This window comes from Trachurus japonicus, chromosome 17 (genome assembly GCF_045865225.1).
Source record: "Trachurus japonicus isolate A0001 chromosome 17, Traja_1.0".
Classification (NCBI taxonomy): Eukaryota; Metazoa; Chordata; class Actinopteri; order Carangiformes; family Carangidae; genus Trachurus; species Trachurus japonicus.
In genome coordinates, this window is record NC_140923.1 from 25,092,774 (window position 1) to 25,117,484 (window position 24,711).

The 24,711-nt window shown below is 41.8% G+C and overlaps 1 protein-coding gene across 4 annotated transcripts in view; it reads right to left on the reverse strand.

The window, feature by feature from the left end:
• The window catches only part of mast3a (microtubule associated serine/threonine kinase 3a), a 29,143-nt gene extending 7,137 nt beyond the window's left edge, over positions 1–22,006 (reverse strand). The window contains exons 1-18 of one of the 4 annotated variants that reach the window (XM_085804173.1): positions 21,666–22,006; positions 20,121–20,152; positions 15,173–15,261; positions 14,246–14,318; positions 12,076–12,096; positions 11,805–11,883; positions 8,374–8,531; positions 5,817–5,892; positions 5,343–5,552; positions 4,055–4,156; positions 3,263–3,395; positions 2,552–2,637; positions 2,161–2,246; positions 1,635–1,843; positions 1,335–1,473; positions 929–1,061; positions 682–847; positions 413–514 (exon numbers count right to left, since the gene is read on the reverse strand). In XM_085804173.1, coding sequence (XP_085660299.1) covers positions 413–514; positions 682–847; positions 929–1,061; positions 1,335–1,473; positions 1,635–1,843; positions 2,161–2,246; positions 2,552–2,637; positions 3,263–3,395; positions 4,055–4,156; positions 5,343–5,552; positions 5,817–5,892; positions 8,374–8,531; positions 11,805–11,883; positions 12,076–12,096; positions 14,246–14,318; positions 15,173–15,261; positions 20,121–20,152; positions 21,666–21,704 — 1,933 coding nt within the window. In that variant the 5' untranslated portion in view covers positions 21,705–22,006. Of the gene's footprint in view, positions 1–412; positions 515–681; positions 848–928; positions 1,062–1,334; positions 1,474–1,634; positions 1,844–2,160; positions 2,247–2,551; positions 2,638–3,262; positions 3,396–4,054; positions 4,157–5,342; positions 5,553–5,816; positions 5,893–8,373; positions 8,532–11,804; positions 11,884–12,075; positions 12,097–14,245; positions 14,319–15,172; positions 15,262–17,863; positions 18,373–20,120; positions 20,153–21,665 lie in introns of those variants that run through there. The other 3 variants (XM_085804175.1, XM_085804176.1, XM_085804174.1) reach the window with 3 other exon arrangements.
• Positions 22,007–24,711: the final 2,705 nt, after the last annotated feature.

Consider the following 24,711-nt stretch of genomic DNA (forward strand, 5'->3'; position numbering starts at 1 on the left):
TTATTCTGAAGAAAGACTCAGTTTATTAAAGCAGAAGAAAACCAGCCAATTCTCACAATTGAGAACATGAAGTCATCTGATATTCAACATTTCTGCTTGGAAAAATCACTGAAATCATTCATCAGTTACTCACTCACCACTACAGAATTGGCTTGAACTGCCTGCAGAATAGTTAGATCTACTTAAATTACACTGGAGCTGAAAGTGCCACTCAAAGTGCTTTGAAAACTTAACATTTTTCCACAATAAAATATGTCATCACTGGCAATAAAGGTACCAGTGAGGATAACTTCTGCATGTGCCACCTCTTGGCCAGCAGATGGTCACAGTGCTGTGCAAACGTGGGACCCAGCGGGTTCTAACTGAACGGAGCCTTGTCCGCCCACCCACCGCCAGTCACGCTGCCACCAACCTGTTCCCAGACGCTCCAGAGGACTCTGTCTCAGCAGTCTGGTGATCAGGTCCTGGGCATCAGCTGGCAGAGCATCCTCCCCGTCTGGCCAGATGATGTCATCTGGACAAAGTAGCACATAGCAGCAATTTAGTGACAGGATTTAAATCTGTCGATGCAGAAACTGGAGGTGACAAGTTCATTTCTGAAGGCAAAAATAAACAAGAAGTTTTAACCTGTGCAGAGAAGTTAACAATAACAATGCAACGGTAATTGTAAGGATCTCTTACCATTAACCACCTGACCAAAAAGCTGTTCTGGTGTGTCTCCAAAGAAAGGCACACAGCCCACTAGGAACTCATAGAGGATAATTCCCATGGCCCACCAGTCCACAGGCTTTCCATAACCTTGCCTCAGGATCACTTCTGGAGCAATGTACTCTGGAGTCCCACACACCTGTACAGAGGACAACAGATGTTAGCGGATGTCAAACACAACAGAAAGGATGAAGAGGAGACGTGATGAGAAGAGACAAACCTGTTTGTCAATAAACTCTCTGGTGTCTTTCTCAATGTGTCCTTCATACAGGTTGGTGGTCATGTTCATCAGACCAATCTTTGACAGTCCAAAGTCCGTCAGCTTGATGTGTCCCATGGAGGTGATTAACAAACTACAAAGGATGGAAACACAAAGATGTTTAATGTTACATCAAATGCTAAGCCCAAAAATCGTAAATCTCAGATGCAGTGAAAAAAACATCAAAGATTGAAAGACTCAGAAAATTCTGCTCCAACTTCAGAAAGACTGCCAGAGTTTAAAAAAAAAAAATGATGGCAAGTTTGAAGACGATGAAAGTTTTAAGGAAAACTAGACGCTGCCTGAAAGAGAGAAGGAATGAAAAATGTGTGGGACTTTTCCATTTGGTGATTGGCTGGAGACTCACTTGTCAGGTTTGAGGTCTCTGTGTACGATGCCGTAGTTGTGAAGGTACTCCAACGCCAGGACGGTCTCTGCAAAATACATTCGCGCCATGTCCACTGGCAGAGGTCCAATGTTCTTCAATAGGTTTGCGCAATCCCCGCCTATTGAGTGTGAGAAAAGGAGAAAACAAGATTCAATTTGTATTTCATAGTTTCCGAGAGCCCAGTCCCAGTAACGGGAGGACTTAACACATTAATGACTACTACTACTACTACTACTACTACTACTACTACTACTACTATAACATCCAAACCAAGCCTACCTTCCACGTACTCCATGACCATGCAGAGGTGCCTCCGAGTCTCAAAGGAACAGAACATAGAAACCACAAATGGGTTTTCAGCAAAAGTTAGGATGTCTCGCTCCACAAACACCTGCTGGATCTGATTCCTAAGCATCAGGTTCTGTCGGTTGATCTTCTTCATGGCAAAACGTTGACGGGTTTCCTTGTGGCGCACCAGAAATACAGCCCTGTGAGGGAGGATGAAGGGAAGAAATAAGGAATATTTCAGATCAAACAAACATAGTTAGGAAGTGACAGGTGCGGAAGGGAGGTAATTTGAGAGATTTCCTTGGGGAAAGGATGAGGAAACATTCACATCGCTTAATGCTTCACATCAGTTCAGACTTGAAATAAAACTGCCCACATAAATTCTCAGCATAAAGATAAAAGTGCTATGAAAAAAAAAAAACATCCTCATTTTGGTTTCTTTTCTGCTTTTATTGGAATGGTGTCCACAAAGAGACCGAGTCAGTCGACTGCAAACAAAGAAGTCTGTCTTACTCACCCATAGGCGCCATTGCTAATGAGCTTGATAGTCTCGAAGTCGCTCTCCAGTGGTTTCCTACGAGGAGGGGTGCAGGCTGCTCGGCTCTGAATCACACACACATCCAAAAGCATAAGGGATGGAAAATAACAGAAACTTAACTGCTGCATTGCTGCTAAAAAGAATGACTACATACACTTCATGACTTCAATGTGATAATGTGAAGGATTTTTGTCTGCTTGTAGAAACAAGTGTTGCATTCATCACTTGAATCTTTATATATCCAATCAACTTCCTCAAATGTTGTTTTGTTCTACAACCTCCACTGCCTTCATGATGTCTTGTCTGTTATCTTGTCACATCCAAAGTCAATTAATGACATCTTGACTTGTCAGTGTCAGTATCATTCTACCTGTGTGGGTGTCGTCTCTCCGGTGTCATCAGACTCTCTGCTGGCTGATCTGTGGCTCGGGCTCGTCTGCTCCAGATGGACCATCTCTGTAACAGCATCAGACACGCAGATCGATCTCATCTTACATAAGCTCCAGTGATGACAACAAATGTTTATTCAACTGCCTGCAATGGTACTAACTCGCTAATGATGCTTCATGAACAAATTCAGACACCTGTCACTGTATTCACAGCATATTTGTTGGCAGATTTTCTAATGTGAGTCATTTATAATGTGCCATTTCAGTTAAATGATAAATGGCATCGAATCCATTTGAAGGAGGCTCTTCTCAGCAGGATATCTCTGCGGGAAGCAGAGCCAGTAGTTCAGTAGTAAAAGAAGTGGAAATGCTTTTATGTTTTCATCAAATAGAGCAAAGACTGCTTCCCTGGAGCAGAATGCACTCAGCAATGCAACAACTGAGACTGATTTATCTATTTCTAATTGTCTAATTCTACAGATCACAGATAGATAGCTGTCTAATACACACTTTAAGAAAGAAAATACAACAACATAATAAGGTAAGTCTCTAAAAAAAATCATTGAAACAATGATATCTCACTTCTGGCACAAAAACATGTAGTGAAATTCAACTAATAAATAAAAAAAAATACATAAAATGGTGCCTAAATAGATGGACTAGACAAATACTAAAACATATAAATAAGTCACCTTCCAGAGGATCCCTGGTGAGGCCGAGTTGGCTGATGATGTATCTGGGAATATCAGTCTTGATGCCGTGGCCCACTTTGGCTTGACCCTCTGCAACTTCCAGACGCTGGTAAAACTCCTCTGGATCAAACTCCTGCAGAGGAAAAATAAAACGTTGTGATTTCATTGCATTTTTGTTCATTACATTACTTGGATTGTTTTTGTTTTTGCAAAAACAAACCAACTTCTAAGAGAGTACAGGAAAGTGTTTAACAGGAAATAATTCAATAGCAAACTATGCACCAGGAATCAAACAGGAAACACATGTTGCAGCATCTGGAACACCATTTTTCTAGTATGATTCAATAAAGTAAACAAGATCATGTGTACCATGCAAAATGAATGTTATTGCAACAAACATCATGATAGGCAAGGTAAGGCTAAAGAAAGCGCAGTATGTTTGTCTTGGATAATTGGAACAACTAACTGGGGCAAATAACTGGGCTAATTTTAAAGCAGTGAAACTTGAATAATCAGCTACCGCCCATATCAAAGTATCAACAAGAACTACAACTGAGAACAAGCCTTACTCAAACTGTCAAACTTGCTCTTGGCTTACTCCAACTCCAACTCTGTAATTATTACTGCAAAAACCACCAATCATTACTACAACATATCATCAACGTATGTTAGTCACCTGTCTTACCTGCACTTGAGGGAGCACAGTGTGTGTTAATGCTCTAAGCTGGTAAACATAATGTTGATATTACCCTCTCACATATAACCCCTACTTTGTCTACAAATGATTCTTACCAGACACTCCAGGAGTCGGGCAGGCCTGGAAATGATGATGAGAATCTTCTTGACCAGTTTGGTGATGATGGGCACCTCCTCGCTCTCTGAACGCTCATATGCCTGATCAGGAAAAGTACAAAGGATGATGGATTATTACTGTAACTTAATCCAATTGGCACATAACCATGAGGCAGCGCAGCTCACCCACGGAGGCTGTCTGCACTTTGCTCCGGCTGACAGTATTTTTAGCATCCGTTTTATCTTCTTACATTATCTGTTGTTGATTCAAGGAACTGTGGCTGGCGTTTAGACATATTGTGCCGATGGTTGTTTCTGCTCGGTGCCTTGTCAGATTAATAAATAGTTGAAAACACTAGTGAGTACACTTTTATTAACTCTCATTGTCTCCATATCTTAGTCTAACATTGCCTTGCCTTGGTCAAACAGCAGGTTCCCAATGTGAGCTGCAAAGGTCGTGGAAGACTGATGTCAGTCAAAGATCAGGTTTATCAGCTGATAATCTGTAACTGGCTCCATGTCAAACCTGTTTAGATTTTATGGTTCCACTCTGAGACAGTGACTATAAATCCAGAGAAGAACTCATAAGCTCTGAGGCAAATTAAAACATTTTAACATGTGACCATGAGGGACTATTTGCTTAAAATAAACTGTTTCTTAGATGGGAAATTATTTCTGAGCCAAGACGAAACATAATTACAGAAGTGTGGTTTAGTGGAAATTATAGACAAAAAAATAGCTATCCCAGTTGAACCCTATAGTAAACGGCTCTACTAGGATACTGGATGAAAACAGAAAAAGAACTGGATTGGTTGTGGCGACTGTAGCACTGCTATCAATGAACTCAACTTAATGTTAAATTCAGTCTAAAGTCACTCTCAGTCTCAGTCTGCGGCCGAAGCAGTAATCTATTTTACAGGAGGCAGCATTTGCTGCAGTAAAATTGTTGGTGGAAACGTTACATAATAAATCATTACATAATCAAACGCTTGACCACCACACAGATCTATGAAGCAGTACAAAATGACAATGCCATTACTTGCCAATGAACTAGAACCAGTCAAACATGCAATTTCAATTCAATGTTCCCGGTGCAGCTACAGATGAGCATGCAATGTTCCAGAGGACGGTCGGTGCTATTGAAATCCACTACTACCAAATTAGAAGGAATAAACTTGGCTCAATAACTATGAACAGAACAGAGTGAACAGAATTATGAGTATGTTTTGTAAAAGTGAGATGCAAAACATTTATTGAGAAGAAAAAAAAAACAAAAAAAAACACCCACCTCATGCAGCAACTTCTCCAGCTTCTCCTGTAGCTCCACAAAGTACCTGGAGGTGACCAGGCCTTTCTGGGACTTGTCCAGACAGTCTCTGGCGAGCTCCACCAGCTGGTGCTGAATGAATCCAAGCACACCATCGGCCAGGGGCAGAGCAGTGCCTGGGGAACACTCTGCAATGATGTCAAGCAGCCGACCCTCCATCTGGGCTGTCGCCTGGGAAACAACCAAGATGGAAGACTTCATTTAAAACGCTGACAGCAGTATTGTAGTAACAATTTCTCTAAATCCCATTGGTGAGTGGTTTAAGTTTTTGACTTTGCCATGAGCAAAATCTCCTGTCCTGGTTTCCAAGTGTAAAATAAAAACACCCAGTGCAGACATTTGTAGATCTTCATTTTGTATCTAAAAGATGTTTGCTAAATACAGATCAGAGAGAGAGGGGGCAAGAAAAAAATGCCAGAATAGCACAGACTATACCTTGGGAAAGCGTTCTTTGTAGACATGATTCATCATGACAATCTCATTGTCAAATGTTCCACAGGTCCGCCCAGGGCTGGATGAGCAGAGGCAAATGAGAGGAACAGAAAAACAGATCAGAAATTCTATGCAACGATGAATACCATAAAATATTTCTGCAGTGATGGATGCTAAATTCGAATCATGTATCAATAAGGGATGTCATTTGTATACCAATCAGGGGATTGAGTGATAATAGAAGGAGGAGACTCATATTAGAGAGGCATGTTGCAAGTCAAGTAACTGGTTATCTAAAATCAACAGTAATACACTGTAGCTGTGAAATAGTGTTAATCATAAAAATTCTGTTATAGCTACGCAACATCCATGAATTTCTTAGGTGTAAATTACAACTGAAAGTGTTTATTGCCACCCCGAGTCGTAAACACAGCATGTTTGAAAACGACACTGATGTGATTCAGATCAAGTTCTCATCTGCAGTATCCATGACCACATCTGCTGTGTGCACAGGGCTTCAGTTACGAGGGGGCTCCTTTTAAACTGTCCATACACATTACAAATCAATGAACTGTCATCGCAAATGGTAAAAATAACAACCCTGTGTGCCCCTATACATCACATACTACAAATAACAATATCAACATGTGACAAGTACTTTACTATTTCTGGGTAACCACAACAGTTGCACATGCAGTGAGGTTTTATTTGAGGGCATTAGCAGCCATTAACCCCTTGAGAAATATTTGAAGGGCGATAAGAAATGCTTTACACACCCTCTGGAGCTATTTTGGAGCAACATGGAATCTTGTCAGTCATCAATTTCTATAGTCAATACATGCTGGAAAATTTAGAAGTGTTTTAACAACATTATAAAAGTCAATTACATTCATTTACTAAGCTACACGGTCCAACAGTTTAGCAGAGGGGGTTTCTCTCTGGTGTAATTGTTACAGCTTGTGGAATCTCTTGTTTCATCTGTGACCAACCAATTAGCCAGCCAGCACATTAACAAACCACCTGAAAGGAAATAATTATTTGCTGGGTGTATAAATAGCTTAGTTGTGCATAACTTAGTGTAATTCAAATTTTAAAAGTTAATAAGCACACATTATCATAGAAATCGGAATGTGACTATATAGATATTCATTAAAAAAAAATCTAAGTTAATGTAGAAACGTCTATGTTGATTAGTCAATCATAATGATGTAATGACTGTAACCTGTTCCGTTTAGATAAGAAACCAACACTTCTGCATATCTGTAAGAGTAGACGTATCTAGAGCATCCAGAAGCTTCTCTGTATGGCTCATTATAGACTCTATCTGCGTGTGTGTGTTATTTGTGTGTTTAGAGCATGTGTGAATGAGTGGCAAAGGCATGAACACGCCACTGAAAAAACAACCACATCAAGATGAGCCCAACACCCTCTGCAACCTTTCATAAAAGACTCCAGCAACCTCACAACCGTCCACCACCAGAGCTATTTACAGGGCCCGTTTGATGAGGAAATGCTCGATTCTAATCCAGCGAAGAACCAGTAACCAGCACGCAGGCTTTTTACAGAACCACATTAAATAATTATTCCACCATATTCAAATCCTCCAAGCCACTGTTTCAATATTTATAATCATACATGAAAGTTGCCAGGGAACATTAGGCCTACTTTTGTCAATCCAAGGCCGAGCACCAATCTTACCAAATGGTACATTACTTATTCATGTTTCTATTTACAGCTCTGCTAATAAGTAGCACACTGACGCTAACTGCAGGCTGTTTTAGTTGACGCAGTGCTGTTTTAGTCTCTCATAAAATGATTTTTTCACCTCTGGAGGTGGTAAGTTTTATATGCACTGAGCAGCTAGCATTTAATTAGCAGAGAAGAATTTTCCAATGGCAGTGCAGGGTCACACTGCAGTTATTGTTTAGATATATACCCTGAACTGAGCCAAATCAATGACAAGTGAATGTTTGCTCATGAGAAAATTCACACATAGAATTGACACAGGAGAAACTTTGTTTAAGAAAGAAAATGCAAATGGTAGGAATTACTTTTTTTTAACCTTTCATCATCATTGTATTGTTAACGCAACATGCTTAAATTATTTGTTTGAACTAGAAAGGCTAGCTTTTCTAACTAGCTAATGTTACTAACCCAAGTAACACAATAGTGTTTGACTGCATTTTAGCCACATTAGCAGTAGCAACTAAGTGTGGGGTTTGACGTTTTATTTTTCCTTTGAGCAGCTCCTGACCTACTGTATGTTCAGTGTTCATCAAGACCACATTTCTAAAAAGAGGAAATTATGTTGCAGTGCAATTACACAACTTTAAACCTTGCTGTGATATATGCAATACATTAAGTAATTCATTTTCAAAAATTGATGAGCCTAAACTAAAATCTTAGGCAGGAGAGTTGTGGCTTCCACCTACTCAAATCAAACTAATCTAATCTAACAGATCATCTGTTCTTTGGGCGCCATACTGTGTTACGGAAATGTTTGTGACAAAAGCAAACAGTGCATACAGTAACTGTGATCGGTGTAGTCACTGTAAGTTACCTGAGACTACGTGAGCGGAGTCTGACAGGGGGCGAGGCGTGTGCTCCTTCTTCATCCGCCACACTCTCCGTACTCCGGAAATGTTTGAACAGGAAGTGGAGATCATCTTGTGTGGGCTGGAAGGGCAACTGGTGCAGTAACTCCTGGGAAGAAGAGGACTGAGATGGAAAAGTCCACAGGGGAGAGAGAGAGAGAGAGATGGGATTGTACAGAGAAACAGAAAAGTGGGAAGGAAGAAGGAGAATTAATATGAAATATGTGATAAACACAGTCAACTGGTGAATGATCAAACACTGCTTATTTCCCATTTTTGTCTGCATTTATTTTCACATTTGTATCTGTGTCAGGTTTTGCTTCTGCAGCTTTGATGATATAACATCCTGTCTTGAAAAGGTTTCCTCTGATAAGAGAGGCGCACCACTGTTCTCTCAGATTCACTCATTATCCTGTTAATACTCTGAGTCTTAAAGGCTCTCATGTTCCAGTATAGATCTGAATTAGATGTAGCACTCAACAAGGTCATGCTGAAAAAGACTGCAGTAAAGTAAAACATCATGAATCTATTTTTACTTTTTTTAAAAAGGGACTTAGTGAGATTTTGTGTTCTGGTCCCCCGAAGCAGGACCTTTGTCTTTCCTGCTGCAGCATGCCCTGCAGAGGGGGCCGACAGCTGTTGCGTTGGCCATGCATGCATTTGATTTCTCTTTCCAAGCCAAAATGTGTAACATGCAGCCTGGAATTTATGAGAAGAACTCCCATCTGGCTGGGACCTTGTGTTTCGCTAGAGGAAGCACAAATGAGAAAAGGCTAACAGAGGGAAAAAGTGAAAGGACAACAGAGAGAAAAAGAAACAGAAAGAAAGCACGGAACAAGAACAAGACAGAGAATAAGTAGTAAAAGGGGACGGGGAAGGGGGGGGGGTGGCAAGATACCCTGAGGAGGAAACTAGAGACATGTCAGGACTGGGCGAGAGCAGTATAAAGACCTCACTGACAGCGAGCCTGAAAGGGGCATTGTGTGAGCAAGGCTGACCTCACCGTCTCCAAGCCATGTGGTCGACCGTACAAAATTACAGTCGTGACAGAGGAGCTGGGCATTGTTTTTCTACCACCGACTGCAGCTCCAGTTGGGGCTTTGAAGGCAAAATCTCAAGATAATCACCACAGAAACCCTCAACAAATAACTAATGGGTGTAGCTGGGCAACTCGTTTCCCTTTTCCCCAAAGAGGAGCCCAGTCCCTTCTCATGTGTGATGTCACACAGGGAAAAGAAACCATGCATTTCAACAAGGTCTGTGTTATTTTAGCGATTAGACTTGTTATCCCTGTACTTTCCCCTCAGTCTAAAGGGACTGAAGGGAAATCATTCAATCATTTTGGTATGAAGTCATTTATTTAATAAGGTTGGTCACATGGTAAAATATTAACTTTACTGTGAGCCTTCACAACTTCTGAGAAATTTGAAATCTTTTTAGCTCCACCTAAAGGTATTTTTGAATTTAACCACCACATATCTTCATTTCCACATACATACACATTTTGTGCATCATTAATCATTATTGGTCCATTCCAGGAAAAGTCTGGGAAAGGCATCTGAGGATTCATTCCCATTTCCTCTCTGCAGTGGAAAGCATGATAAAAAGGCCGATGATTGAGGGGTGCATCATCACTGAATGTATCCTGTTATGGCTGAGTCATTAAAGGATTCAACATCCAGTTCCAGTCAGCTGTTTTGTGTAAATCAACTGCTGCCGACACTATGGTTTGTCAGACAGTCGTATTTTCCATCTGCCCTACTGTGAGAATACACTCACAGTGTCTTTATACACACACAGCGTCGGTTATTCAAATGACGTGTTACATCTTAACACTCCACGGTTGCTACAAGGTTCATGTTAGGTAACACTCCATTGAAAATCTTTTGGAAATAAAACTGTCACCACCTGTACTTGAAAAATTTCACGGTTTGTTTCCCAGAAGAGGGGGCTGCGGTCAGCTGAGATTCATGGGTGATTCAGACAGAAACTAGTTTTCAGGGCAGAATGAAAGTATAAAACTTTTCAAATCACTCCTGCAGCATAATCCACTTTGTCATCCGCTGGATCATCAGCAATATGAGGCACTTGTATTTATGCCAGAACACATACTCTGCACCCCGTTTCTGTCAGAAGCCTCACATCACAGATGACCCCGTCGAGATTGCGATCCAGGCCTTAAACAGCCTGCAGCGGTGCAGAGATACTCCTCCTCACTGAAGTTTTTGAGGCTCACCCGTCCAACCAATCAGAGAAGGCCAAAGCCAGACATGGAGGCTCGCAGCTGCCGATCAATATGTGAACACACGTTTGATCTACTCCTCTTCATACACCTTGGCTTCTAGCTGGTATTAGCTGCTGGAAGACGTTCATGCCTGACAGGCTAGCGAGATCCTGCGCTTGCTGAGACAGCGAATACAGCAAAGATGTAGGTGGTGGTGGTGGTGGGTGGAGCGTGAGAGAACAGAGAGACGGAGGAGGGTGTGTGGAGTGAATCAACTTTGCTTCCAAGTCTTATGCCAGCGGTTGCTTGATTTCCAAAATTTGCATATTGTAGCTTAACGGACAGATGTCACATTTCTAAAACCTGGATATGCAAATAAAAATGCAGGGAAAAACTCACCAATGTCACTAGTCGTCTTAACAAGTTCATGGATAATAACTGATAACTTAACCGGAATTTAAGTGCAGAAATAGTGGAAATATTGTGGAGCAACGAAACAACACTTGTAACAAAGAAGAATGCCAACAAATATATTGCCCCTGTGCATGCTGGGAGGGCTCCCAAAACACCTACTTCAAGTAACATAATAAGCACTCGGCACTTAATCTCAGTCTCAACTCTATTCATATTGGCATCAAGCCAAATGTAAAGAATAGAGCCTCGTTGTGTATGTGTAAAGATCCTTACAAACTCCTCACAGTGCATTTTAATTCTACAGGGGGTGAGAGACTGTAAGTGAAGCACCGTCTTAGAATTGCTTTAGTTTATAAATATGGTCCCTGTCCTTCACCTTGAGTTGTACAGTACGTACTTTCACTCTTTATCTAACATGGTCCAGATGCAGAGCACTTTTCTAAAACGATTCACTCAAAAGGTGGTCTAATATAAATCAACCACCACTTACGGGCCATTTGTTTTCTTTGTCAGATCAGTAACATCATGGTATTTACACTTCATTCTGTCAGCACTGCCGAGTTAACAAGACACCACACTGTAAACTAATTGATACAGTAAGTTTAAGTAACACAGGAAGCTGAATGCTCCCATGGCACCCGTCTGGAGAGATGCTGAATACGTAAGAGAGGAAAGAGAGACAGGCATTACAGAGAATGGTGGTTACAGAGAGACAAGAGAAGAGGGAGACACCGATACATGAGAACAGACTCAGCTTACAGATACTGATGAACTGGGTGCATTGGTGCAGTATCCAGACGAGGGAACCGACGCCACGGACCACCTTCGCCCATCCGCTCTGCAGAGACAAAACAGTGAGACACACTGCTCAGTGGTTGCTTTCTGTTGTGCAGAAATCCTATATGTCCTGATGACTCACTCGGAGCTTCAGTTTCAGCTTTTCATATCTGGAAATCTCATTCTAACAAAAACAAACAAAAAAATCTTTGCATGCAAGTTTGATGCATGGGAGAGTTTGTCATTTTCTTACCTTTCAGTGCGGGCCAGTTGGCTTCACAAATGTAAAAGGAGGAAGACATATATGGGGAAGGAAACAGAGAGATACAGAGAGGAAGAGGGGCAGGGTAAGATGCAAAGTAAGACAGAAAAACACAGTGTTTAATTACAGTGACGGAGTAAGTCTGGCTGTCAGTCACAGTCCTGGATTTTTTTTTTTCTGTCACACAACTCTGAGCCAGTGGCGGTCTGCTGCTGCTCCTGCTGCTGCACCTGCCAAGCTGCTATCAAACAGCAGCACTGACACCCACAGACACGTAGCTTGTGACTCATTACACACACACAAGCAAAATAAGCCCCTACACAGTGCAGACACATGAAACATCCAGCTAGACCACCAGTAGACATAGAAAACCTCAACCTTTATGTGTTAAATTTCCACTTGTAACAATGGCCCTATTGCCGTTGCCCTTCTACTTTTCCATCCAATATGGCACTCTGGGGATGTGGCCCAGTTTCTTTCACTGATTCAATCTGTGGTGACAAGGATGGTCAAATGTTTTCTCACAGTAACCAGCTCTTGGGGACATATAGCTAAATCAGAGGTGACACAATGAAATTGGATGGTTCTGCTCTGAGATCTGTGGATCAGTGAGACATGTATATTTCCCTCATCTGGGCTCTATCGGATAGCTTGTTGTATTACGGCGCATCAAGGGTAAAGAGGATAGAGGTTAAGATTAAAAACAGGGTTTTAAATCGATGTTGGAATCAATGCCTGTGGTGGAAACGAGAAAAAACTATCGTCGGCCAAAGTGTTGGCAATCTTCATTCCCCAAGGTTAAAAAAAGCATCTTTTAATGGTGAAGAGGGAGCTGCAACTGAACATTCATTTCTCACCCTTGGGAGAGATCCTGACCACATTATTTTCCTTCATTTGCATTAAATTACTTTTTTTTATTATCATTATTCTTTGCATGGACGCCAGATATTGTGTGCCTGGCTATTCCATGTTTACATGAAGAAATAATTGCACAAGCAGCAGGGCGATACAGCTTGTGTGAATAACAAATAAACCCAGTGGAGTTCTCAAAAGTGCAGTCACAGCATCTGTCTGCACACTGGCAGCTTAAAAAGTCTCAATAAATTTAGATGAGTCATGCAGGCCGTGTGCTCGGCAATTCTATCAGGAAGCATCCCTTCTCCATCCCTGCGCTTATGGTGCAGTATGCTATACTGCACTGTGACTGCAACATTATAGGCTAATTCATACATGATAGTTCAGATGAGCACACATACGTTTCAAGTACATTCATTGAGATAGAAGCAGCATATTCATGAGGCGTCTATGTATGTCTGTGTAGGCTACTTGTGACTTATGTCCTTCACAATAAGCCGACACGCTGCTGTTTTTATCCAGTGATCTTTCTGCTTGCAGGTTGACAACACACTATTTTCCTTCTGCTACCTGACCGGGATGCCAGCAGCTATCGACTGTTCCTCTGAATCACAGTGAATCTATAGGCCGTTGCGAGCAGCGTGGTGAGAGGACAAGCTCGGCAACTTTCCCCCCGTAATCACGGGAGTCCTGACTAATGAGTGTATGCAATGACTTGCCGCCTTAATTGGCCTGACAAATGCCAAGATGCATGTCCAGCTAGTGGCCCTGGGGCCTTTCAGCTGGTTGGACTTGCTTGTCCATTGCCTCATTTTCACTACAAGGGCGAAAGGGAACAAGCCAAGGCATGTCTATTATTAAGGCACCTCAACCTACTTCCAAAAAAAATGTAAAAAAAAAATTTAAAAAAAATCTTTATTTAGTTATTTTTGTGCCTTCATTCAAAAGGATAAGTTTAAAATAAGAGAACAAAGTGTTGGTCTGTTTAAGTTCTTATTTCTGCTTGGATAGTCAAGCTTATTCCCTGCTAGGGAAAAAGCTTTACTATCTCTTACTCTCAGTACAGATTCTGGTTGCTACTGTTGAAGGGGTTATTAGTGCCAATCTATTTCTTCTGGCATTTATTTCTCATGTTTTGAAGTGCAGCTGTATGCAGTTTTTTTAATTTAATTTCTGAATTATACAAAAGTTTTATTCATTTCCTAGTTTATACATTGGCTTTGGGAAAGTACTTCTGTAGTAATCTGTCTGAGTTTAAATTCCTCAGACCAAACCCATATTAAAAAGAATTAGAGTTAATTCTCACCTGCGGGCAAACTGGAAGTTGGCAGAGGTGCTAGCAGAGACATTTCTGGGGCTTTCTGATGGGCTGCTGCCAGCTGAAGAAACAGAAACACAAACAAGCTGTGAAGAACTTTAAAATGATCAAAAACTGTAACAAACTATGAATATGGCTGCTTGTGTCTTGAATCATTTGACTGGTTGCACTGTTGTTTTACATGACCACCCTCTTTCACTTCAGCCTGAAGCTATCAGTCTTAATTACAGTAACATACTCATAATGGAGAATAACTAGACCTCTCCCAGGCCTAATGAAAGAATCTCAGTTTCAGGAGACAGGAGGGAGTGCTGTTGTTGATCACACCACGCTACATAACTTCTTCTGCGAGTCCGTAGCAATCTCAGATGTTAGTATAGGTTCCGCCAGGTCTTCTGGGCAAACCACACTACATAAAAGGGTCACTAAGGGGTTTTCATGTCAAAGTCACACCCTTAATCACATTTTTTTTAAATGAATGAGAAAGCATCAGAGAATGAATGACTTTCCCTATCAGGCAGCTGGATCGAGGAATGAATAGCCAGGAGGAAGCTACATGAAAAACATCATCATGTGGAGGAAAACCATTGAGCCTTATGCACTATACTGTGGGCACATTATAATCCAACAGCAATTAAAAACTTACTGAGCACCAGAGGGAAGGCAGTGCCAGTCTTGTGACATACAGGATCAAAACAAACACAAGGCTGATGGCAAAAAGCAATTTCTCCTCCTGTCACAGATGGAGCCATTCACCTCATCGGACTGACCTCATTCACCCCGTTTTAGAGATGTGATCATGTCTGTGTACGGTGTTAACGACCAATGAACATCATCCTCTCTGATCGCCAAACAATATCACGCACTACTGTAAGCCCGACACGCACGCAACAGAAAACAACACACAACAAGTACCTGTGGCAAGCGGGAGAGGTGAGAGCGGTCGTGAGAGCGTGGGCGACGGGGTCCCGACCGCCAAACTCCTTCTCTTGTTGTTACGGGAACTGTGTGGAATGGAAAACAAACAGAAGAGGTTAAAAAAAACTGCTTATGCAATGCAATTACAAACACAATCACCCAGAGGCACATGCTGTGTATCAGTCTTTTATCAGTGCAGTAAACATCACCTAAAATAAATCACACTCATCATATAAACTGGAGTTGTTGATTGCACAAAAGGAAAACACTGATAACTGTGGCAACGGTAATGTTGTGTGTGCATACATTTATACACGACAATGGAAAGACCAAAGATAATATAAGTCATAAGGATAAATTACGTGCCTCGGTATTACATGGCAAGTATCAGTGATGATACAATGATGTCTAGTGTATCTGCAGCAATTTCCATGTGAGAATATGGGAAACATCTGGAGGAATAATTGCCTTGAGTGCTGGATCCTATAAAACAGCCTTGGCTAGTTATTACACAACTATTCTGAGAAATAAGGGGCCATATGACTCCTGTGACATAACTGTGCAGGTCATAGTATAACGTCTGTATAATTACAGATCCATTTACATGGATGAACACAGTCTTTATCCAAGCATAGACAACACAAACTGATCCATACGTCAGATAATCAATGAGCAGATTGTTTTTCCACAGCACTGACTCAAAGGTTCAGCAGTTGATGCAACGTTGGACACATGCTCTTCCTTTATAATACATCGGCTCTGCCTAAGATGAACATGTCAAAGCTCATGACACACAATGTTGATTAAGATGGTGTCAAAAGAGGTGCTGGTTCAGTTCTGCAGTTATTTTTGAGGCTGGTTGCTTGTGTTGTTTTGAGCAAGTCGTGGTTTCAACCACCAACCACCGTTCCTCATTGTTACCCGACAACTTTTTACGTCAACATAAAACCAGTCGGTCTTCTTAGCTCTTTTAAAAGCAAAACCTTCCCCTTGAAACATCACATATCGAAGTAGTGACTGGCAGCCTAATGGCTGATGTATTATACTAAGTAGCTTTTTTTTTGGACAGTGACTCACCCACATAGATGCCAGTGTAATTATGATGCAGTTAGTCCCAATAATATTGTGTCTACTTCCTTGTTTGTATATATATGGCACATCCAGGCCCCAGTACATCTGATCCTATGGTTTAATTCAGAATAAACTGGGGCGCTTCTTTAGGAAAAACAAAACAAAGCTGGGTGTAATCCCATCATGCTCTTTGTTTCATCCCAGTGATGTCGATGTGATCTCCCTTTCTCCCTGGCAGTGACCTAAAATAATTGAGGGCCTGAGATGACAACAGAGCCTGACATTTCTGGGTCGGTGCTGAGGCAGATTCACATAGTATATGGCCCCCAACCTATAAGGTGGCAGTGACAGCAACAAGAGAAAGAGAGGCTGTAAGTGCTCGACTTTGGCTTTAGTCTAGGACACAGCTTCAAACTCCATAAGACACTATTGAGTGCACACCATTTTATTCTTATCAGAAAATAAACAGACCCTTTTCACACTATAGAGCCTGGGCAAAAGAGGCCTTAAAGTATCACTGTGTCACACCATGATCACGTGTGAGCTTTATCAACAGTTAGCAGTGATAAGGCTGCTCATATTTTGAAACTAACAATAGTGTTTTGTAGAGTGTGTTGCAGCCAGGCAAGTGGCATGATGAATATAGACCACTGAGATGCAGGCCTGCCTGCCTGCGAGTTTCATTTCTGCTGGTGGTAAAAGGGGATGCATTTATCCACTGTGCTCCCTTCCAAACCAGACCGTGTTTAATAGGTTTACATGGCTGATGCATGATCCAAAGCTATGGAAAAAAAAAAAGTGGAAAGATGGAAAACACTGAGGTTTTTTACCAGTCCAAACTCAGCTGCAGTCATTGCCACTGATAGCAGCTATAACAGATGCTTTGTATACTAGGGCCAATGCAAACCAGTTCATTATGGAAAAATTAGGATTATGATAAACACAATAACAGTGTCATTAAATGTGATAAGGTCATTCAATGAGTAGGCTACCAAAGGCACACCGAGTCCTTGCAGGACATGAAATGCAAATGCTACTGCTCCACTTATGTGTGTGTTGGCTGATGACTTTTTATCTCGCAGATAAAAGCATAATCCTAATACTACTGTGCCACTAACCACATCAGTGTATCGATCGCCACCAGGACTTAGTGTCGTTTTATGCGACAGCTGGGAGCAGACAATGCAGTCTGCCCACAGTCACATACACACATACACTCCACAATGGCCACGTTTCTCCGTCGGAAACAAAAACTAGGGCGGATGTGGCAGACACACACACACACATACACAGAGAGAGACAGTAATGTACTGTAGGGTATCGCAGACACCACAGTGACATTATCAATCAAAGCTGTACGCTGATAATGTTACCAAGCACGGCGGTGGGGAGGGGGAGATGCGTTTACGTGCTGCGAATCAAACAGCTCGACATAAACGTTCAACAAATTGGTGTTTGTCAGACAGTGAAGGGCTCAGCTCTGCGGGGAGCTGATGACAACCACAGGCTGAGCAGACGGGCACGGTTTCAGTCAGGAATGGGCCATTTTTTTGTCTGTAGGTACATACAGGAAAAAATACTAGCAAACGTGTTGTTTTGTGGTTGCTGTTTTTTTACCTTTTTGAACGTTTCATCATGGCCCCGGTCACAAAACTAGTTTTGTAGCTCGGCAACACGGTCCAATAGTAGTTTTGGTCAGACATGTTGGTCGGTGGTTGTGATAAAGCCAATCCAGGCAGTAAGACAAGAGGAGAAATGTCCTTGGGTTAATGCGGGAGCATCGTGTTACAGCCTCTCCGGTGGCGGTGGAGTGGTGGTCGGTGCTGCTGGAGGTGATCTAGGCCAGTACGCAGTGTCCGACGGCACAAACTCCATTCAGCTCCGGTACAAACTGACCCCAGACCCGCGGCACGACAGCTCTGAGGCACCAACCGACTGTAACGGCCATGTCCGCCCTGCTGCCCCGTCTCCGTATCACCACCGGGGCTTCAGACACAGCCCGTCCGCCCCAGAATGCGACATTATCGAGAGATACCTCCACCGAGACACCAAAGAGTGATACAAACTTTCCAGCAACAGCAGCACCGTCCGTCCGCTGCACCGCGCAGCCGCGTCAGCTCGCGCCGGAGGGAGGCGGGACTAATGATGCCTTCATGTGCCGTCGGAATTATTTTGACATCATATAAAAACTCGACTGAACCAGCCAGGGTTTAACACACTGATGTGGGGATAGTAAGAACCCCCTTTATCAGAGACGTGTCTGCGCATTAATCACTTTAAAACCATACGGGTACAACGTGCACTGCAGGTTTTGTGTGAGAAAACGAGTCGTCGTGAAAGTCGCATTCCTGTCATTAGGCTGTAATTGAGACCATTGTGAAATTTTCATGGATCTCAAAAACTGCACAGCACATGATCATGTGCCTTGGTGCTGCTTTCATTTAAAGCTCAACCGTTGTTTCTGTAATTTTTTACAAGCCACATAATACATCATTATTAATACGTGTCATGTTTTACAATTCTCGGCACTAACACATTAAAATGCAGGGCTGCATTGTTGGGTAACAACGTGTAAAGGCAGGCAACTGGCCTGGGGCTGCTTCATGGTCAGCTGGGTTTGTTTAGGAATGTCTTTTCTGTCAGTGTCAGAATTTCACATGGTGTTTTTTTCTTTCTTACTTACTTACTTAACTACATTTCTACGAAGAGGGAGTCAGTTTGTGTGTCCCCACTCCCCAAAGGTCATATTTGCACTATAGTGAGTTATTCTACCTCTGTAGGCTATTACACAGGTTAAAGGTCATGATAGAGAAATCTTGGCATAACAACAACAACATGGCAGAATTTTACCCCAGACATATTGCAGGTTTCTGCAGGTATCTGGCTGTTTATTCCATCAAGGCACTCGTCATCTTTTCAAGATAGGCTGTTAGAAATTAAAAGTTAGCCTATTTAAATAGCCTATATATGTATGTAATATTCTGAGCACTGAAACAGTTTTGGCCACAAACAGCAAAGACTTTCAATTCCTGCATATCACCTTACTGAAAGGGGAGAACTGTAGGTGAGCGGCACACACGTTTTATATCTTATCATAGCTCAGCTGTTATCTTCTGGTAGTGTTTTCCATTGTACCAATTCTTCCTCTGACTCACCTATACGGTTGAACCAGCCTGACTGAGTGTCTGCACTAAAGACAGGGGGAAATCCCAGGCCAGTCCAGAGTAGGTGATGAGGCTGTTTGTGACTGGGGTGTCTGCTATTTGAACAGCAAAATAACAAGCAGCTTCCTTCATGTTGTTCACATGTGTCACTCCTCTGTTCAGAAAACAACACATGATCTGATACAACTGTGTTGTGTGACACAACTTCATCAACCAGGATAAAGATAGAGGGGGGAAATACACCACCACTGACCCAAGAACCTCCTCAGTACCAAATATTTAAACCCAATATCACATAGCCTACTCTATATTTTCTTTTCTTTTTTAATTTTAGCAAATTTGGAAAAGAAAGAAAACTGATACAAATCATGGGAATGAACAGCAAGACTGGGGCAACATTGATCAGGACTCCCTTAGAAAATCATCTGCATACAGTAGCTCACCCCTGCCCTGTGTTTCAGAGGCTTTTACACCTTATCTCAGTCTTTGCCCTCTCCTCCTCCAAGTTTATGCAAAAACCTGTCTGAGCGGTGAGACTGCTCTGTCTGTCAAGTGATCCTCTGGAGCAGTTTCAGAGGTTCTTGTATAATGCTCCAAAACACACCATGCATGCACAATAAAGCTGACAAGTGACACACACCTGACCGGTCTGGTTTAAAGGGGGAGGGAGTGAGAGTGACTGAGGGCACAATAAGTCAGTTGATACTTACACATTTCCCCTGCGAGGAAGACTCAGTTCTTTCTAGAATAGAAGAGACAGCGAAGATTTGATGAAATATTTAACTAAAAAACATATATTTTACATGTTTTCCTGATATCATTGCTTTGAAATGCAGGTTGTAAAATATATTTACAGTATTGTCATGCTTTGGGACTCCTTCATAGATCAGCATATTTTCCTTCTTATTTTTAATAATTTCTATGATTATGAAAGCACATGTTGACTTCTCAAAATAAACAGAGTGTGGAAACTGTCACAAAAACACAGCAGTTTTCCCAAATGGATTTCTCCTAAATGTTTATATCCTTCTCCGCCATTTCCACTGATTTGCACTCATTTCAATGCATGGTAAGTATCATTAGATGCAGTATGGCCTAGTTTCTGGCACGACACGTAGGGCTCGTAATCATTTAGTGGCAAGGCAATGTGCAAACCCTCACTAGCCGTGGCGAATGCGCTTGAGCTCAGGCAACTGCAAAATCTGCCCTTTTCAGTCAGTACTGGAAGAACAGGCAAGTGGCAGCCTGATAGTGTGAGAGAGCTCGTACACAAAATCATCTTGAGTTTATGCTATCTCTTAAACGCAGACAGGGATTAATTAATGTCACAAGCACATTGAAAAGCAAGGTAGGTAAACAGATTCCTAGAGAAAATCGGCTTTAATTACTATATTTTAAGCTTAATCACCAATCAGCACCAATTTGTAGTTCAGTGCATAATGAAGACTAACAATATGTTGCTGTTGTTGTTTTTTGTTTTTTACCACATAGCCTAATGGGTTTCAGGGAGACATGAAAGCAAACCTTGAATAATTTCACCACTGTGTTCATTATTAGCGTAATCACAGTGCTGTGCTTGAATCTGAATTGCAGATGAATGTGAGGTAAAGAGGAAAGCAATTACTGTAATTAAATGGGAACACCCAGTTTGGACTGATGGGTCTTTCATTACAAACCCAACATCACCTTTTCCGTGAGGTAGAAACAACAATGCAGCTTTCACTAGACTGAAACACTTCATTATTCTCATTCTGGACATCCCTGTGAGATAAACGTGCAACCCTGGAGAAGATTAAAGGAACATTTCTGCCAATCATGCAGGAACCCTTTTGCAGGATTTTATGCTCCTGTCACCAAGGCAACCAGATTCCCCAAAGCACCAATGGAGAGCTCCAAAATAAACACGGTATGGGTAGGCTATAGTGAGATCAGCACCGATACAGCATTTACATTCAGAAAAATTACAGGCTATATTGTGTGATCAAATGACTACTGTATAGTGCCACCGCATGTTCTCATGAATGGACACAGGACGCGTTGAAATTATTGCAAAACAAGCATCATCGTTATCAAGTAGGATATAGAATAAATGTCATACAAAAAAAGGAAGCTATATAGAGCGGATCAGCTCCTACATCCCAAAGCAATTCCTGGAGAAACCCTTTGCATCGCCGCCTATGGCTCATCCTCATCAAATCACATCATCCCGCTTGCCTGGAAACAACCACGTCGCTGTCATGACGGTCTCCGTTTACCTGTAGACCGCGGCGTCTCAGGATATTCGGTTCATCCATCACTGAAGACGATGAGGTGGAAAAGCCCCAGTCAGTCAGTCAGTCAGTCCATGCATAGCCTATCCCCCTCTCCCCGGGAGCATGGAGAGTCCTCCTCACTGTTGCTACTGCTGCTGTTACTGCTGCTGCTCTACAACCACCACCACCTCCTCCTCCTCCTCCTCCTCCTTCTTCTCCTCCTCCACTTCCACCTCCTCCTCCTCCCCCTCCTCCTCTTCCTCCCTGGGGCGAGCCGGCTCCGGGAAAAGGTGGTCCCCCCAGTCAGCTGGTCACCTGATGGACAGATGAGGGTGGAGGTGGGTATAGACTAGAGGGTATTTGACTTACACATTAAAGGGATAGTAGTATTTTTTTTAAAAGTGGGGTTGTATGATCTACAAATAGCCCCTAAGTACTTTAATTGCAGTAGCAGACTCTCTACACTCCTCCCGTTAGCAACGCCAGCCCAAAGCCCTGCAGAGATTTACAACATACATTGTTGTGAATGGACCCAAAGAAATGGCCTATTTTCGTGGCATGTATGTTGTAAATCTCTGGGCAGGGCTATGGGCTGGCGTTGCTAACGGGAGGAGTGCAGAGAGTCTTCTACTGCAATTAAAGTACTTAGGGGCTATTTGTAGATCATACAACCCCACTTTAAAAAAAAATACTACTATCCCTTTAATGAAGTGAGAGGGCCTGTTGAACCCCTCTTATTGATACTCTGACTGTGGTCAATCAACAAATGCAAAATGCTGCTTTAACTGAGTAAAGGTCTTTTTTTTATTCCTTAAAATTAAAAAAAAAAAAATCAAGTCAAGGACCATCAAATACACAAACACTCAAAGACCCTGTTACATCCTCACCACTTCATGTCCCAGATAGATAATAATATCATAAGCTCCAGGGTTTTCTAAGCAACTCACCATTATTTTTGCACTATTTAGCTGTAACCTGCAGCTGGAAAGAGACACACAATCTTCCAGACACACATCCACTCCACTTGTTTCCCATATGTGTTGGTCCATGCAGGCTGATTGGCTGCACAGGAGTCAGATGCAACTCAACTTACCTCTCACCGTTCATGTTAAATAACACACGTCTTGTCTGGAGGGAACAAAACCTCACCAGTGAGATTAGAGAAGGATGAGGGACAATTGTGCTTTGAAGCTGAGCTGAATAGCACTGATTGATCTGTGCCTGGTGCCCGGCGGTACCGTGATGTGCACGTCCTACAATGGTTATTCTCTTGTCCTGTGCTGTCACATGTCCACTTACAAGCCAGACAGACGTGAATCCGTCCTTGTTCCCCCTGTTTGTTTGAAGGTTAAAAGAGAAAAGTGAGAGAGGGAAATTAAGCATTAACAGAGCAAATCAGATACCCAGTTTTGGATTAATATATAATATATAATATAAGGTCGATATGTGACTCTGGATTTATTTGAATTAAAATGTATTCCATATTTGAACATTGAGAGTGTTAGGATTAAGGTTAGAAATAAAAATTTTGTGCTGTGACTTTAGTCTGCATCTTGTATTTTGAATATCTGAAGGAGGAGTATTTACATTTATTTATTAAGATTTTTTGTTTGAAATTTGTTTTTATGCTTTGAAGTCACTTGAAAAAATAAAGAAAGCAAAAAAGTATTATCGTATTAGCAGTCTGCCTTTGTGTGTGGTCTAAATCTTTACATTTCTTACTTCAGTCTTTTTTATTTATATTATTGCTTTCATCCAGGTCTACTGTCAGTTTGATGCTGCAGATCATTATTGTAATTGTTAATGTGAGTGTGTGTGTGTGTGTGTGTGTGTGTGTGTGTGTGTGTGTGTGTGTGTGTGTGTGTGTGTGTGTGTGTGTGTGTGTGTGTTTCATCAATAATATAAACAAGAGTAGAGTTAGAATGAGCTCCTATAACAAGGAGACAGAGTTCAGAGGGTTCAGTTCAAGTGACAGGGAAAATGGCTGAGTCCTCTTTTATGTGATTTATTTTCTCTCTGTGAGTTGAACAGCAACATAAACTGATGAGATGAAAAATTCTTTAAATGAACCATCCATGTGTACAGATATATGTGTTTTTCTTCTGCACCAGACTGATATTGGGGTTTGGGACGAGAAAAGCACAGACCGCAAAGTCAGTATGTGTCCTTTTCGTCGTGATCTCCATGTGATCCAGCGTGGGTCATCTTCAAATGCTCCATGCTCATTAGTGGATCCAGTCAGGCATGAAAGTCAGCTCTTCCTCTCTTCTGCAGCACTCTTTTCACAGTCATTTGTCTTTCCACCTACTCTGTGACTTAGATCTTAACTTCACTTACAAGTTTTATTCCATCGCAAGGCTGAAAGTAAAAAATAAAAAATAAAAAAGAAGAGAAAAAAGGTCTGGTCTTCCAGCAGTTTGAGTAAAAACACCAAACTAACACTATAGTCATACAACCGAATATAATATATAAAAAAATAAAAACATAAAGGTGTCTTGTGTTTGTTTTTACACTGTTGATGCTGATGTGGAAGGTTCGGCACAGTCACTGCTTCTGATCTGTCATTTCCAGCTTTAACAACCAACTAGTCAGAGTCACTACATAACAGCAGTGGCCTAATTTCTGTAGTTATTCTCTCTCGTCCACGTCCACACACACACACACACACACACACACACACACACACACAGTCTTACATTTGGCCTTCAGTTAAGCCTCTGCAAATCAGTGCTCCCTGTGACTCCAAATGAAGTTGTGCTGTGTTGTTAATTGAATCTTGCACCATAACTTCATCACCACAAGAGGGTGTAATGGAGCTTTATGTACATCAATCCTCCCAAACCGTCCTGGGAAATGTCCCACTTCTCTTACCACTCAGAAAACAATTTGATGAAAGCTAAAAAGACAGAGGAAATGGTGAAGAAGTAAAGAATTAACAGTGGTCACCTGTTAATATGCACTGCAACCAGCAACACTTTACAGCAATGTAAAGTTTTAGACAGTGAAATTCTGGAGATACCATCAGCGAGGTAGCCTATGTTATCAGTCC